The sequence below is a fragment of the Pectinophora gossypiella genome, chromosome 2 (assembly GCF_024362695.1).
Source record: "Pectinophora gossypiella chromosome 2, ilPecGoss1.1, whole genome shotgun sequence".
Classification (NCBI taxonomy): Eukaryota; Metazoa; Arthropoda; class Insecta; order Lepidoptera; family Gelechiidae; genus Pectinophora; species Pectinophora gossypiella.
This window is the reverse complement of record NC_065405.1, coordinates 10,699,786-10,716,716: the sequence shown is the minus strand read 5'-3', so window position 1 is coordinate 10,716,716 and position 16,931 is coordinate 10,699,786. Positions and strand designations below refer to the sequence as shown.

The 16,931-nt window shown below is 39.8% G+C and overlaps 2 protein-coding genes across 6 annotated transcripts in view; one reads left to right on the top strand and one right to left on the bottom strand.

Annotated features, from left to right (window-relative positions):
- Positions 1 to 4,722, top strand: part of LOC126376217 (transcriptional coactivator YAP1) — a 31,513-nt gene extending 26,791 nt beyond the window's left edge. For 2 of the 3 annotated variants that reach the window (XM_050023496.1, XM_050023480.1), the window contains exons 5-6: positions 1,622 to 1,939; positions 2,402 to 4,722. In XM_050023496.1, the coding sequence (XP_049879453.1) occupies positions 1,622 to 1,939; positions 2,402 to 2,497 (414 nt within the window). In that variant the 3' untranslated portion in view covers positions 2,498 to 4,722. The remainder of the gene's footprint in view (positions 1 to 1,621; positions 1,940 to 2,401) is intronic. The other variant, XM_050023488.1, reaches the window with a different exon arrangement.
- Positions 4,473 to 16,095, bottom strand: LOC126376204 (myrosinase 1-like). 3 transcript variants are annotated; one of them, XM_050023467.1, is made up of 11 exons: positions 15,867 to 16,095; positions 15,395 to 15,555; positions 14,338 to 14,549; positions 9,323 to 9,414; positions 7,736 to 8,004; positions 7,222 to 7,626; positions 6,841 to 7,143; positions 6,225 to 6,359; positions 5,823 to 5,929; positions 5,245 to 5,383; positions 4,473 to 4,935 (listed from the first exon to the last, which is right to left on the bottom strand). In XM_050023467.1, exons 2-11 carry the CDS (start codon positions 15,434 to 15,436, stop codon positions 4,909 to 4,911), a joined length of 1,731 nt encoding a protein of 576 aa, XP_049879424.1. In that variant the 5' UTR covers positions 15,437 to 15,555; positions 15,867 to 16,095; the 3' UTR covers positions 4,473 to 4,908. The 3 variants fall into 3 exon arrangements, with proteins under 3 accessions (XP_049879424.1, XP_049879412.1, XP_049879419.1); XM_050023455.1 differs by lacking the exons at positions 14,338 to 14,549; positions 15,395 to 15,555; positions 15,867 to 16,095 and adding an exon at positions 12,575 to 12,670; XM_050023462.1 differs by lacking the exons at positions 14,338 to 14,549; positions 15,395 to 15,555; positions 15,867 to 16,095 and adding an exon at positions 12,575 to 12,670 and having other exon boundaries at positions 4,473 to 4,794.
- Positions 16,096 to 16,931: the final 836 nt, after the last annotated feature.

Here is a 16,931-nt window from a genome sequence, read left to right as displayed (position 1 = left end):
GTTTAACACGTTGACAGTCCCCATACAAAATTTTTTGACTTTCTTGTAAGTCAAGTTCCCTTTGCGAAGTTACCCGGGATCCAAGTGGAGCACCCGCCTTCAGTGCGTATTTCGTCGTTCCTTAGTGACCCATGTATGGGTCATGGACGTATGGAGCTAGTCCAGCATGACCCGTGTATGGATCACTGGACTGTCAACGTGTTAATTCACAGTGCAGGTGTGCCCAATCTAGTTACTCCCCTGTAGATCAGGGACTGCCAGCCAAGGTGGTCCCGTCTTGGTTGATTTTGCACCGCCTCCCCCCCGCCCTATATCGGTGTCCGCTCGCACCCCCCTAAGGCCACCACTGATTACATGTAACATAATATAATAATGTAGCGTCTTGCTTAGGTAAATAAATCATACAAAAGACATCAACGGGCGCATTATTTTTCTTTAATATTTTATACATTACTATTAAAAAAACTACTAAGCCGATTTTGATGAAACTTACATTATTCCTTGATAATGATTGCAATACGATTTGTAGTTTCTGAGAAACGCTTGAACAAACATACATACATATACTTAAATGTGAAATTTGGCACACGTATTTAGAAGCCCAACAAAGACTAACATATACGAATATTGTGCAATTCCAACACACATACATAATGATGACCCATAGTTATTACACCCATCTTTCGCACATTATTATTCTAATCAAAATAAAGAGAAGCAATATACTTAGGTTGTAACATAATTCTATAGGTACATATTTGACCCAAATATCAAGCAACAATTATTTTTATATATAGAATAAGAATAAAATAAATTTATTGCCAGTAACAATTTACATTTGCCTTTACCATTACTTTATGTTTTCTGAAAATAGGTAATTTAATTACCACGTTAAATCTGGACAGCGCCACCTATATTTTTTTGGGGAACGTAGCCTGGAAAATCCGTCATTGATTTTTTTTTCCTTTTTTGAGTCGTTCCTTCGCTTCTACCAAACAACCAATCCGATCGCGGATGTTCCGTGCATATCAGTGAGCAGTAATACCTGTCAGATAACAGCGTTAAATGACTAATCTTGCAAGGAGTATGTTGTATGCAATAATAATAGATCCCCTCGCTTGCCAACATTCATATCAGTGACCTGCGAACCGTGACAAGTGTTCTTATCAAGAATAAACAAACATAACGAAAAACTGCACAGTGATAACACCTGTTAAGGACGATGATAAGGTTACTTATACTGTTGCAAGCGAAATTAGAGCAGTTCTAAATGCGGCTATTATACATTTTAGCTCTCTTACAAAAACCCTCATAAGTACACCAGAATCATTTATGACCGGGTCATGGTCTACAGAAGCCATAAATGTAGGTGACCCCCTCGCCGAATCGTACTTGGTGCAGCACATTTCACTGGCAATCCAGCGCGGAAACGCTGTCAGCGTAATGAGCACTTTCCCACCGGGTGCGATTCAGAGCGCTCTTTTTGACTAGACCTACCAGTATTCTATATTTATTGAATGTTCATATACTGAGATAAAAAGTGACAAGCAAGGATTTTTGGTGGATTTTCGAACGAAGGCTTTGAAGATCGGCTAATAACATTAACGTTGTCCGTTTCCAGCAAGAGCTGATGGCGCGACAGGCGTCGTCGATCGTATCCTCGCTAGCCAGCAGTACGGGCGCGGTCGCTAGCACGGAGCTGCCTTTAGACCCGTTCCTCTCCGGCCTGACAGACCACCAGAGACAGGAGTCAGCTGATAGCGGGCTCGGCATGGCTGTCTCTCAGTCCTACTCCATGCCACACACGCCAGAGGACTTCCTAGCGGGCATGGACGACCGCATGGATTGCACCAGCGAGGCCGGTGCCAATATTGACTCCACCGACATCGCGCTCGGCGACAACATCGATTCCACGGACGATTTGGTACCGTCTTTACAGGTTACTGTTGCTTACTAATACGCTTTCTAATGCTTGGGTCTCCATTGGCTAGTGGTTGAGCGTTGGGCTTACTGAGAGGTCTTGGGTTCCATTACCAATCCTGCTACGTCTAATAAAAAATCAATCAGACATTGCAGACTGAACTCACTGATTGTCCAACAAATAAAATGATTCCGTGCTACGAAGGGCACGTTAAACAGTCGGCCCTGGCTACTATTTAGTTAATATGTAGTCGTTATATGAACCGTGTCAGGGACCTTAACCCTGACACCAGGGTTTAATGAGTTGGGTCATTGATCTCACAACCTATACGAGAGTAGTAGAAATTCTTGGGTTTGAGTTAAACTAACTTGTTGAGCACTAACTTGCTAAATTTGTTTGAGGCTTTTGTGTTTTAAAATAAGTAAGTATTGAAGAATGTTGTTTAATGGGTTGTTAATGATGTTTAATGTTGTATTCCAGTTGAGCGAGTTCACCAACGACATCCTGTTGGACGACGTACAGTCGCTGATCAACTCGACGCCGAGCAAGCCGGACAATGTGCTCACTTGGTTGTAGGCGGCACCTCCGCGGCGACCCTAGTGCACGCTCAATACCTACAAACTTTCAAGTTAGGTATCGCCAGTCTAGTACTTACCGCTTCAAACGTCGACCGCTATAGTGTCGGTGGCCAAACGGTAACGGTGTAAATTTCACTATGGAAATGACAATAGCGTATCGTGTGTATGGAGTGATGCGTCGTGCAATGCCGTGTATGGTCGTGTCTCGCAGCCGGGTCCGCCGGGCCCGCCCTGCGCGCTTACTCTGCAGAATTCCTTTTGTCGTCTCGGCATTTATTAGAATGAGATAGAAACATTGAATTCTGTATAGTAAGCGAAACTTTATACAAGTAGAATTTTGCGTGTCTTGAGTCTGAGGTAACGATGCACGTGATCATACTAATTGAAGTTTATAAAGTGTAATTGACGTCCTTTATTGTTAACGATGTTTTATAAACAGTATAAGGGCATTCAAGGTAGCTTGCGACTGCGAAGTAACGTTAATATAGTCGCTCGCAAGAAAGTAAGCGGGTGATTCATTTGCAGTCGCACGCTACCTGTTTGATTCAGTTCAAAATGTAAAAGGGCTAAGTAAATTTAAGTAGGCCATGACTATCATAATGGCTAGTCATATTTAGGAAGTAGATCGACGACTGCGGTGCTGCAAGCCCTCTTTCCTCGCGGAAAGTGCCGCGTTGCAACCGATTACACGTAATCTTGGGTTCCCATATTCTTTCGCTAAGATTATCGGAAATCCTCGTTGCCCACACCGAGTATACGAAGTGTTCGATACTCGCGCGATTATTATCTTTATCTCTATTGATAAAATTAAGATTGTGATAACATCTTGACGTAACAGTGCCTTATTGTGCCTTTATAAAATGTATTTATTGCGTTTTGTAACTTAGATAATGTTAAAATATTTCTACACTTTTTCTATGTTCAAGTTTATTGCTATATTGATAAATTGGACATAATTAAACATTTTATTATAGTGATGTGTTTTGTCTACTTACCGTCCTTGTGTATTTTCGAGATTATGGTATAGATGTTAAGTTTTATAGTTAATCGTGAATTAGACAATAATGTTGGCAACTATTATCATTATTATAATGTTTGGTTGGTGAGCAATATGCATGTTTATGGGTGCAGCTAGCTTAATACGTGGAGCGAGCGTCGGCGCCGCCGCTAGTACCGGTAGCTGGTTGCCGGCGCTCGCGCGTGCGCAGTGCAATATCGTGACTGATGTCTTCTACGGATTCGATATCCTAACTTGGTGCCAACTGTGAATGTTTATCTTAAAACATATTTTCGATATTTTTACTATTACATAAGTATTACATCTTTAATTTTATCTTAGCGATTGTTCTGTCTTTGTCGCCGATATCATCTTAGATAGAGCCGTTTATCTTCTCAAAATTGTGTTTAGCCCACCTAGTCTTTAGATTTTTGTGTGAGTGTAATGAATTCAGCTAGCTCGATTGAAAATTATGTTATCGAATTAGGCCTTTATTGATTAAATGCTACATTGAAAACTTTGCCATATTAGTAAAAGTACTATTATTATTTTTATAAGACTTAATGTAATCTTCGAGTTATGATAATAGCAGTATAGCATCCTGTATAACTTGTAACTAGGAGTAATGGTGCTGGGTTTATGATACAGTTTTAATTTTGTATTCTGTAGATCCGTTCGTTGTACTTTATTTTGTATGTCGTGTATTAATTCTATTATCCGGTAAGTAGCGATGCTTCTCATATTGTTCGGATAATTATTCTGCGACTGCTTCCTCGCTCCTTCCCGTCCCCCTACCGGCGTCTGCGCCGGCTCTCTCTCTGCTATCATCAACAAACATTCCATGTTGCTCACAGCGGGCGCCGCCCGCGCGCCCGCGCCGCGTCTCGCGCGCCCGGAACTCGCGCGTAGCTCGCGACGCACTGCGCTACAACCGTCGCAACGCGCGCGTTCCCTCGCGGACACTTTTCAGGCACTGTTTACGACGGAATAAATATTCGGAACAATATTTCAAGTGTAATATATCGTTTATTTCATAAGTAAGCCTTTATTATACAAACATATCTCTTCAGTCTGACACAAGATGCAAGTTTTCTCTGTAGTGTATGTAATATTACGTTTATCGATGAAATTAAATGTGTCAAAATACCTAATTAATTTACAATAATTTCATTGTAAATAATTCGATATTCTTATATGAATTAAATAAATATTTGTTTTAATACCTACTTTCTTTTTCATTGTTACAATTCTGACATTATTTCTTCGTACGGGCTTCACAATTCGTTTCTGAGTGGTGTCTGTGTGGGAGATAAATAAGTTTAGTTTCAAGTGTGTTCGTTTATTAACCACTTAATTGCCTTAAGTATATTATTGATACCATGCAGTGTTAGTGCTGTACATGTTAGTATTATCTATGCTGAGCGTCCAATCCGCCTCGCCTGTGGAGAGAAGTATTATTTAAGCAGGCTACTGATATAGTGCACTACGAGTACTTTATACATGTTAGAAAATCAACTTAAAAATTGCCACAGGATCGATATAGGCTAGAATTAGTCCTGGGGAGAGAAGGAAAAGCTAAATATTATTAAATATACCTAATGTACCAAGAGAATTGATAGATAAGTTCTACAAGGTAAACGTAAAAGGTATGCGAGTTTTCTGAAGCAAGTACTACCAACTATGATTGTAAAAAAGCGTGGAATATTTTTCCCTTATAAATCGGAGTCCAAGTGATGGCGGCTACTTACGGTACTATCCTCGAAGAAGTGTGCGTCTTGTGGCAGCTCTCTGTTGGCGATTAGCTGTTTGTAATACTCTGCTGACAGTTTGGGAGTGCGCGGCAGGTCCGGGTGGGTGATGTCCACATGGTAGAAACCGAATCGTTCACTGAAACGTGGTTTTATAGCTATACTATTTGCGCTCTAGAATCTGGGACACCAGGACAGAAATATAGAGTACAGCTTAGTGGGATTGAATATTGAGAAAGTGAACTATTCTGGCAGCAGAAAGAAAACGTACAGAAATGACTTTTGAATACGAACGTTCGGAAATAAACTAAGTTATAATTATGTTACCAAAGTTATTAATATGTATAATTAACTTAAGTAATAATAATTAAAATTATTAAAATAAATGTTTAAAGAAATGCATGCGCGTAAATCGCCAGCTTTCCTAAGCACGGTGACATAGGTAACTGTCAAACTTTCATTTTAATCGGAAGGTGATCTTTTTTATTCCACGTAGGGTTTTAGGCCAGGAGTGCGGGGTTTTCCGTTGAACGAATTTTGCAATGTTTATATAATAATGCAATTTCCAAATTACTTACGAGAATCCAGCCCGCCACTCGAAGTTGTCCATGAGGGTCCATGCAGTGTAACCCAGAACTTTGACGTCGTCTTCGTAAATAACGTTGAGGACTTCCGTCAGGTAGTCCTGTGAACGATAAGTAGGTTGCACACTATACGTATGACTACCAAACCTGCCGGCGCGCGTGGTCGACGATTTCCCTCATTCAGCGCTTATCGCTATCGATCCACTAGGGTTGATTAATTTTATCAAATATTTTCCTCTCAGATGATGCCCTGAGCTGAGGTTCACGCCCACCTGGCACCCTCAGGCCTGTTTTGTATCGGGTGAGAGCCCTCAGCGCTCCCCATTTGTCCGGTCAAGTAGCTAATGCCATTTGCGGCAAACCTACAATAAGTCACGTCAAAAAAAAGGTACTTACATTGAAATACTTAATGCGCCCATAATCTTCTAAGGTACCACGATCGGAGAAGCCATTCTCAGTGATGTAGATAGGCGGGTCATTGTAGGAGCTCTTGCACCAACGCAGTAAGTTGCCGAAACCAGCAGGCACCACCTTTTAATGCAAAAATAATCGTTTATTATGGGAATACAGTGCTCTTCGCGAACAGCAGTGTTCTTTGTGTGTTAGGCGAACGTCGTGACTTATAAGGAAGTGAAGGAATTGGTCTCTGATAGACAAGAATGGAGAATGCTACACGGACAAGAATGTGGCTCTTAAATTAGTGATGATGACAGTGCTCTTACTATATACAGGGTGTTAGTGATATCGTAACGAAAACTTTGAGGGATGATTCAGATCATAATTCTGAGATGGTATCGAGTGGAACTTTTCGTCGGAAAAGTATAGAAATGAATATAATAAAAAAAAAACACTAAAACTTTCATGAACTTTCCGGCAGAAAATTCCACTTGATATCACCTGAGAAACATAAGCTGAATCATCCCCCTCAGTATTCGTAACAGCCTATCAGCCTGCTGAGCCCTAAGAAAATTATCAAAAAAAAAAAAAATAGTTCTATAGAGAGTCCACCTACCCGAAGCCAATCTGAAGCAGATTCTCCTCCAACTTCCATAGTTGTGACAGCTCCGACATCCTTCAACCACGAAGGTGACTTGGCAGTCGGGTCAACTCCAACGCCGGTTACTAGGTGAGTCGTGTAGTGATTGATGCCTAAGAAGTCAGAGGTGCCTTTGATTCTCTGAGTCCAGTACTCGTCGAACTGCTGGAGACGAGGGCTGCTTAAACCTTCAGCTTCACTTTGTAGTGCCACGTTTTCTATCATAATAGTGGGATATCCTCCTTCATCAGTGAATATCGGGTGCGCAAACCATCCGAACTGTAATTAAAAATACCGTAGTTAATAAAACTTTAATGGGTGAAATTCATGTTAATAATCTTTTAATTGAATACGTACTTTGAACTGGTTGGCTATTTCAGCTAAGGCTACTTGCTCCGCATTGTCTGGTTCACTGGGTTCGTACCAGATGGAGTTGATAGAGATCATGATGGATCCCTTTTGTGTTGGCCTGTAGGTGTCATTGTACAGGTGGAACACTTCAGCGTGGGCTTTCAAGAGAGTGTCACTGCACAAGTAGTTGCCAACTCCGTGGCTATCTAAAGCAGGAGCCTTCTTTTCATCTCCATAAGCATCCTCGCAAATTTCGTAAGGCTCATTGATGGTAATCCACGACTTGATCTTATCTCCGAACTCTCTGAAGCACACTTCAGCGTAGTCTCGGAAGAAATCCACCATTTTGGGATTCGCCCAACCGCCGAGCTCTTGAAGAGATTGAGGTAAGTCCCAGTGGAACAGAGTTACCTGTAAGTGTTTAAGTATATATAGTATTACCCAAATTTTACGAACTGCAATTCATCAAAATTAAAAAATATATATATTGATGTCACAATTTCGCTAAGGTATTCCTTACCAGTGGTTCAATATTCTTCTCAATCAAAGCATCGAGGAGTTCGTTATAGTATCGAATTCCGTCAGGGTTGATTTCATCGTTGCGTCCTGAAGGCAGGATTCGGGACCAGGAGAACGAGAAGCGGTAGAAGTCCACGCCAAGGTACGATAGCTCCTCCACGTCTTCATGGTAGCGGTTGTACGAGTCACATGCGACGTCGCCGTTGGTCCAATCCGCTATCATCTCAGGCCGTGTGTGGGATAAATGGTCCCAGACATTTTCTGACTTTCCTGTAAGTGTTAATTATTCACCATATAACAATAATTTCTCATAACAAGCTTCCACATACCACAGAGGGCTTCATTGCAAAGTTAATAGATCCTATTTATATTATTCTAAATGACTTTCGATAGGCGAAAGTACTAAACGTTTGTACTTTGCATTCTACTAAACATAATGCCATATCACTTAGCGAACCCAGGTCAATACTCCTATTAATTAATTCTATTATCAAAGTTTGTGAAGACAATAAGGGACAGTTATCTCACTATAGGTATATACTTACACATTTGATTCGGTATATTGCGCTTGGTACAATGATCTTATTATGTTTTCGCAATTAGGTCTAAATACATAATAGTACGAGAGCGGACCGTAGCAAACCCTACGTCATCGACTATTACGATGGGACCAGTTTATAGTTGTCACTGTTTGAACAGGCTTCCTAAAAAGTAGGGTTACCTCACCTGGTGTGGTTTTCATCTTGGTAGTCGGTGACGTAAATTTTCTTTTTTTTTTGCCATTACATTTAGCCGACTGCGGAACGATTTTTTGTACTTCTTTATAACCATTATCGAATGGGCCAGGTCTCCAGGTGGTATCCGATCACGTAAATTTCACCAATAAAATGTGACATCTAATTTTGCCTCCTACACAAAACGCTCCAGGATTAGGGTGAGGCAACCCTATTTTTTTAGAAAGCCCATTAAAACAATGACAACTACCTATATACTGGTCCCGTCGTGGTAGTCGATGACGTAGGGTTTCCTACGGTCGGTTCTCTTACTATAAATTCTCTATATTCCATGATGCGTTTAATGCCTAAAATATACCTACAATTCTATTGTCATAGGTTTTTATTCATCATCATCATCATCAGCCGTATGACGCCCACTGCTGGGCATAGGCCTCCCCCAAGGATCTCCACGACGATCGGTCCTGCGCTGCCCGCGTCCAGCGGCTTCCCGCGACCTTCACCAGATCGTCGGTCCACCTTGTAGCGGGCCTACCCACTGAGCGTCGTCCGACACGTGGTCGCCACTCCAGAACCTTTCCGCCCCAACGGCCATCGGTTCTCCTCGCTATGTGTCCTGCCCACTGCCACTTCAGCTTTGCAATTCTTCGAGCTATGTCGGTGACTTTAGTTCTCCTGCGGATCTCCTCATTTCTGATTCGATCGAGCAGGGAAATACCGCGGTTTTTATTCACTTGGCTAATTTTAAGTGTGATAAATAGACGTTGAGATACTGTAGATTAAGAATTCTTGTCATGTTATCTAGAGCATATCTCAACGGACAAGAACAGGGGATTACTTGACTCGTGACTTACCGCTGACGTTCCAAGCACCTTCTATCTGATGTGCAGCTGTTGCCACGCCGAATGTGAACCCTTCGGGGAACTTGGTGTAGTGAGCCAGGCCCCTGAATGTTTACAAAAACGTGTAAGTAGGTATTTAGTAAATAATGTGTCCTTAGGAAAGATTTAGTACGATCTACTCTAAACCGGCGTGCGTGTATCAACCGTTTCAAGCAAGAGAAGTGTGTCGGGATCGAAGCAAAATTAGTCGTATATTACGTAGTCGCATAGTCTCTGCTTACCCTGGTGGGAAAAAGGCGTGAGTTTATGTATGTATATGTATATGTCTAATGTGTATCTCAAAGAACAGTGTGACACGTCGGTGTTGGTTCTGGATGTGTTTGTGTAAAAAGTACTTCCTTCACATATTCCCTGTAGTGCGACATATTTAGTTTTGTGAATAGGCTGTTTAAAAGTGGTTTATAGTAAACACTTATATAAAACATAAACTCACGTCACGGTATGAACAGCCTATATACGTCCCACTGCTGGGCACAGGCCTCCCCTCATAACAGGAAGTAGCATACTCGCTGCTTGAAAATAGTTTTGTACTTAGTAAGTACCTAAGGTATTTTTAATAGTTAGTAGGGCGCTTCGCATTTGTCCGAACAAGTAGGAACAAAAGGTTTAAAGGTTTTTAAGGCTTTTACTACATACATAAACTCACGCCTTTTTCCTACCGGGGTCAGCAGAGACTATAGAATTCCATTTGCTTTGATCCTGACACACTTCTCTTGCTTCCTCCACATTCATCAATCGCTTCATACACGCACGCCGGTCTAGAGTAGATAGTATTAAACTTTTTCTAAGGACATCTCCAATTTGGACAATGTAAGTCCTACTAGGTGATATCGTGACACCTACGATATCTGCAGAAGTATTAATTATGGTAATTACTGGAAATAAATAATAATTGGGGATTTTGACGATGCTAAAAAATATTATTACAATTGGATGACCGAAAATACATCTCTTGTTGATGTCTTTTGTATAAACGAAGTTTATGAGATGTAAAAACAATACGAAAAATAAACTCTAATCTGATAGGTTGTATTGGATTTTTACATTACTTACATACGATCGATTTAGCTAAATAAGAATTAATCTAAGCTAATCTCAGCTAAGTAGGTAGGTCAACCCTCTCGCCGTCGAAAAACGTTAGAAAGCTTATTTATTTGGCTACGGAACCCTAAAAAGCACTAGCATACTATATATTCGAATAAACTATAAGCTTTGTATTTTTACTCAGGTTAAAGAGTACATATTAAACAAGGGAAAGAAAGCAACGTTGTACTCTTTTCCTTATTGCCATTATAGCCTTAGTTGGAATTCGTAATTATGGAACAAGCAAACAAAAGTCAGACTACTCGGTAGGGTAAAAGTTCTCCTTAATAAGGTCAACAACCTTCAACCTCTTGATTTTGAGAAAAGTAACATGTTTTGCACCGGAAGAGACGTTGCATTTTATTTTTATTCTTGATTCCTGAGTCATTGCGATCTTTTCTTATTTGTTTAACTTTAGTATGTCGGATATCCGTTTTCTTTCATTAATACGTATGGGTAAATAAGGTTGTTATCTTCTTATTCTATCGTGTGGGTTGTGAAGTGGAGTACCAACCTCATCAACCCTGATGTCAGGGTTACTATTGAGCCGCCAAAGGATTCTGACATGGCGCGTGTAACGACTACTTACTTACATCAGTAAGTAGTAATCGGGACCAACGACCTAGGTTGTTATTATATTACCTTTCTAATAAATTGATTTATGTGGAGATTGGTACGTATCTTGTTATAAATTATATATATTTTTATATGTATATATTGTTTAAGGTCGTAAGGCCCAAATGCATTTTAAAATCCAAATCCCATTGTTTAACTATTGTGTCTGGAAATCCGGGCGTTACGAGGTTAAAGTAGCTGTTGGTTTTCCGAAAATTAAATAAATAAATAAATATTCAGAAATAAATAATTTTGTGTATAGTTCCGTACTGAGTTGCTTTCGTCGCATAATGTCCCTTTCGCAAAACGTCCCATCCGTACTAAGTTGTGCCTACAAATGCACTAGAAGGCTGGCATCGTCGCATTAATACTGGGCGCATACCAAAAAGACCTATATGATTTTGCAAAAGAGACATTATGTGAAGGGGACTTTTTGCGAAAGGAACATTTTGCGAAAGTGACATTATGCGAAAGGGACATTTTGCGAAAGAGACATTTTGAGAAAGGGATCTTTTGCGACGAAGTCACTCAGTTTATCTAGGGATGAACGTACCTACCTCTACTAGCCCAATGAGGGACTTTCCAGGCTACGTTCTCTAAAAAAATATAGATAGCGCTGTACAGTTTTTTTTTTTACTTTGATGGGTTTGCTCTTGGCCCCAGATTTGCCCGAAGGCATTGATGAGGTCTAAGATGGAGCTCGCCTAGAAGGTGCCTGTTCACTCTGGCCTAACGTGACAATTACCTATTATGTTAATTAAAAAAATATACTTGAATGCAAATAGTGTGAAAAGCAATACGCGCGAAGGTCTCTATCGTTTTTTCGTGTCAATATAGGTAGTTTCTTTACCTTCACAAACACATTTGTGTAAGAGTTGTTTATCTTGATCAATAAGTACATAATATCAATTGGCACTTATCTAGTAGAGTATGTTTTTTAAAATAAAAAGAAATGTACCTACCTTTGACACAAAATCTGTGTTTTACTTATCAAGTCACTTCTTCTATCGTGTGGGTTGTAAGGCGGATTGTGTAAGAGTTGTTTATCTTGATCAATTAGCACTTATCTAGTATGTATGAGCATGGTGTTTTTGGTTTTTGTATTGGGACATTTTGCGAAAGGGACATTATGCGACGAAAGAAACTGAGTACGTAACTATCACACAATTATCAAGTCAGTAAAATAATGTCTTAACTAAATTTTAGCACCTTAAGTATAATTAAGATTCTCTATAACCGATTCAATAACCGCGATGATCAGGCGAACCTCACTCGCAGACTACTAAACAATTCTATCGCCGCCTATTAGGGGTCTACTGGTAATCAATGAATATAGCCCAATGTCACAATCATCTCTGAATCATTGCATAAAGTGAATAACAAGTAGGTACTTGTAAAGTGAAAAAAAAAAAAAACTCGACAAATAACGTTTTAGCTTGTTAATTGCTGGTTTGGTTCATGTTATGGAGAATAGGCAGTTGTGTTGTAATAACAAACAGTACTCACGAGTGGCACAGCGCTAGAAGTCCGATAAATATAAGTCGAGCCATTATTTCGTGTCACAGAGGCGAGCTACCTTGGCGCACTGCCCCGATACCTCCGAGCTAGCATGTTTAAACGAGTAACGGTAATCTCAAGAGGCCAGTTCGACATTTTCAGATAAAGCCGCTCTTCATTGATGTTACAAACTATGGGTTTTCAAGTGTTATGTTATGTCAGAGGTGTTGTCACAAATATCCATGACTGAGTTTTACAACTGCTCATTGTTTTGTAGCAACAATTATCTGCTTTTCTTTCAAGTGACTTATTGTAGAGATGCCGCAGATGGCATTAACTGCTTGGCCGGAATGTAATTGGAAGGAACAAAGTGTAAGTTTTAGATTTCGATGACCTAAACTTGCAGTGAGGTACCAAGGTCAACGCTCGATAAACTTTTCGATCTAGACAGCGAACTTTATATACTTACACTTTATATTCATGTTACGTTAACTGAAGTGGTATAAAAAGGCAATCTACCTATAGAATGTGGTGACATTTTTTCGAGTTCCGGATATTATCATTATCACAATTTTTTTTATTCATGTATATTCAATGCAAATCGTGAACCGCTTGCAGACCCTTTCGGAGCACCACCCCGGTGGCAAGCCTAAAGGGGGCAGATGGGAATAAAGGCAGTTTACCAGATTCTCAATTCACCAGATTCGCAACTCACCACATTCTACTGCTCTTACATCTTTATCTTTCTTGACAATGCACGGAACATAAGGATAAATACGCCAAAATGGAGAAAAATGTGTACAGAGCTATTACAACGTGCCAGTATAATTATAATTCACGGCAACCTTTTCACTAAAAGCAATTAAAACGAATCTGTCAATATTGTGTCTTATTTATTATTCATAAACATTGGATGGATTATGTACGTCTTCTTACAGATGATTACTAAATATTTTTTTATATCTGGTAGGTAGTTATCAGCTCAATATTTAAATCGATATTCTTTAGGCATCCATCGTAGAGCCTTCCATATACTTAAGTTATATTTGCCAAAGCAAATAATGTACTTTACAATTTCAGGTTCCTTGCATCCGTGAATACAACAGTCCAACTTGCTCCGCGTTCCATTTAGTAGGACTCAGTCTTCCTCGTCTAATTCGGATCAGCCCATCTAGGTTACCGACTTAAAAGAAATATGTTCTTAAATATGAAAGTAGTTGTGTATTTTAAAAGAGTCAAGTTATCTGGAATTCTATGTTATCAATGTCAAATGTCGGTAACGTGATGGGTTTAGACGAGTTGATCCGTCTAGAGTTGGTAGCGTTGTTGGTCCATTAGTCCTAGGATTCGTCTAGCAGACCTTGCATGACGCAGAGGTAGTCAACGGAGGTGGCGAGGGAATGAGCGAGCAGAATAGCGCGAGTCATCACTTCTCGGACCTTCCAAATGTCCAGGATATTGTATGGACGTGAGGCAGCGGTCATCGCGCGACGAGCGATGTGCACCGGCTGAAACCGCCACGGCTCATCCAACCACCAACTAAAACAATATTTTAACATGTTATTAGCACCGTCATATGGTGATTGATAATTTTCTTTGCCGTTTATTGTTACAGAGGCTAAATTATCAAGCTTTGAATCATATCTTTCCTTAAGATTTATGATGCTGTTTTTTTTAATTTAGGAAAATGCCTACTGTTTTTCTTTGTTTACAGATAGGTACATACTGGTACTGCCTTAACGACACACAACAATTACTTACAGGCAGCTTACCTCAAAAAGAGCGTCTCGAAGGTGAAATAAGTGACGGAGGCTACGAAGACAGGATACAACAGCGGCATGAGCACGAGCAGGCAGAGCAGCATGGTGCCGATGAGCTTGAGGAAGGTGGGGAAGGGCGCGCCATACCGCCAGAGCGCGCGGATGTCGCCCAGGAACTCGCGCGTCAGCACCTTCAGGCGGCCCACCCGCGACGCCGACCGCAGCTGCTGGAGGTTTACCACTTTTTGGCATCAACTGTACATTGGCAATACCTAACACGCAACAAGCTAAACTATCTACTATTATCAAATTATCATTTATCATTTTTCTTTGACTCAGGCATCTACTCAATAATAATCTTTTTAGCCACAAAACGACAGTAAATTGGGAAACTTTTTTGTAGATCAAATTAAATGCTCTATGAGGCACTTATTTGTAGCCAACACCTGCTGTGGTGTGCATAACCTACTATTACCTAGACCACTCTGCTGTATGTTACGTTATACACTTTACTATAGGTAGGTACAATACTTTGTGCAATTAGATTATGTACCTACCCGTTTTGTACAGTCATCTTTGTTACCGATATGGTAATATGTCTGACCAATATTATAACTACGAACCAGTATCTTACGGTTCCCGTTTTACAGATAAAGTTACGCCCCTAATTTCGAATGGGTTGGGTAGTGTCAAGTTGTCAATGAGACAAATCCGCAGTCACTCTCGATATTGGATTGTTTGGTTAGGACTTTACAGGCTGATCACCTGATTGTCCAAAAAGTAAGATGATCCGTGCTTCGGAAGGCACGTTAAGCCGTTGGTCCCGGTTATTACTGATGTAAGAGTAGTCGTTACATGAGCCATGTCAGGGGAATTTGGCGGCTCAAGTAACCCTGACACCAGGGTTGATGAGGTTGGTACTCCACCTCACAACCCACACGATAGAAGACTCTCGATATTCGTTATAAGTTGGATTATGATCAACTACTATCACTAATTTGATAGTCCATATGTTTCCGACGAAGTAGTAAATGGTATTTGCGGAAAAAGTAGAAAAAATATAACTCACCTCTATCATAAAAGCCTTGTTACCCCGGCGATATGGTTTCATACTGAGCCCTATTCCGGCTAGGTTTGTATCGCAAGGACTTTTTTCTCGTCTTCATACTAAATGAATTTCCAGGTAAAGTTTACAAGATCACGAAGCAAATCAGCCTGGTGAATCTGGACCTAACGATGGATAGCATAGTTAGATGGAATGAGTGGATTTAAAAATGAATTCTGTGGTTTGCTGGATTTTCTTTAGATTTTGTTTGACCGTAATGTGAAGTGGGAATGTTATGTCAAAATCTATTTTACTTTTTTCGTATGTCGTTTGTTTTTCAGTGCAAATGAAGTAGTTTGCATTCGAAAAAGGAACGGGTGCATAGAGATTGATCTACTTAAATATGTATGTGTACATGTTATTTATACGTAGTGTACATGCCAACAAAACCACAGAAAAATAATAACAGAGCGACTAATACAAATCAAATACTTACCTATGTAAGTGATAATTCGCACGAGTGAAGTTCATACGGAAACGCATCCAAAGTGCAGACACACATGCCCGAGGTGATAATGATAACGTAGAGCAACACGGACCTTCGCAGACCGGAGGGGAATAGCTTACTTACATTGTGTTAGTTGTCAATAAAACATTGTTGGCACAAAATTTCCGATGGGCGGGTAGGTGTGATACGTCACGTTGGTACCTACTTACATAAACTCGTGCCGTAATGAAATATGGATATAATTTATTACTACATTACAAGTGCTCAATACCTCGAATAGTTAAACGCCTGCTTATGACTACTCCTTTCCAGCGTTGCTGTTAATATAATTTAACGTCAACAACAAAAAAGCAATGTTAACAGTTATGTAATGTAGGTACTTATTAATATTTATTTATTATTTAATTTAATTACGTAATATTACTTAATAATAAGAATAATAAAACACTTTATTGTACACAAAACAAGACATTTACAGGATAAACTTATTCTAAGGTGGTCAAAGGCGGCCTTCCCGCCGGCATGATATTTATGTATAAGTTGATACCTATTTTCAGTTTTATTATTACCTATTTTCAGGTATATATAGTTTAATATACCTACTTAAATATTTATCTCATGTACGAATATACTATTCGTATTTACTTTTATTTTAGACTGCACTAAACTGATACTAGTAGCCTACTGCGACTTGTATACAATTTAGGTACCCGAAGGTTGCCTGAAATAAATTTTTGTTTGTGTAATAAGGCCGCCTGTTGTGCCGTTCTGTATTTCTTTGCTCTTATTTATGTATCTTGTTCAATAAAGTAATCTTATCTTTTGGTTTAAAGGTAACTATTTCGAAAGTACTGAGTACTTGTAACTTATGCCCATATTCATTATTGCCCGACTTTATGTAGGTACATATGTCAATTACAATAAATGTTTAAAGTTTTATTTGTCACCTTACGATGTGTTATTACTTTCCCATCTTTGGATTGGCATCACGTCGACCACACATCAACCTTGTAAAGTAAAAGTGCTTTAAAATATTTTTTATCATTCCGATAA

Excerpts from the sequence above, each read along its gene's own strand:
- LOC126376204 (XM_050023467.1), bottom strand. The coding sequence starts at position 15,436 with ATGAAACCATATCGCCGGGGTAACAAGGCTTTTATGATAGAG. Across the intron at positions 6,360-6,840 it reads CTGCTTCAGATTGGCTTCGG|GTGGTGCCTGCTGGTTTCGG; the intron begins GTAGGTGGACTC and ends TTGCATTAAAAG. Across the intron at positions 5,930-6,224 it reads GGCGCATTAAGTATTTCAAT|GACTACCTGACGGAAGTCCT; the intron begins GTAAGTACCTTT and ends TATCGTTCACAG.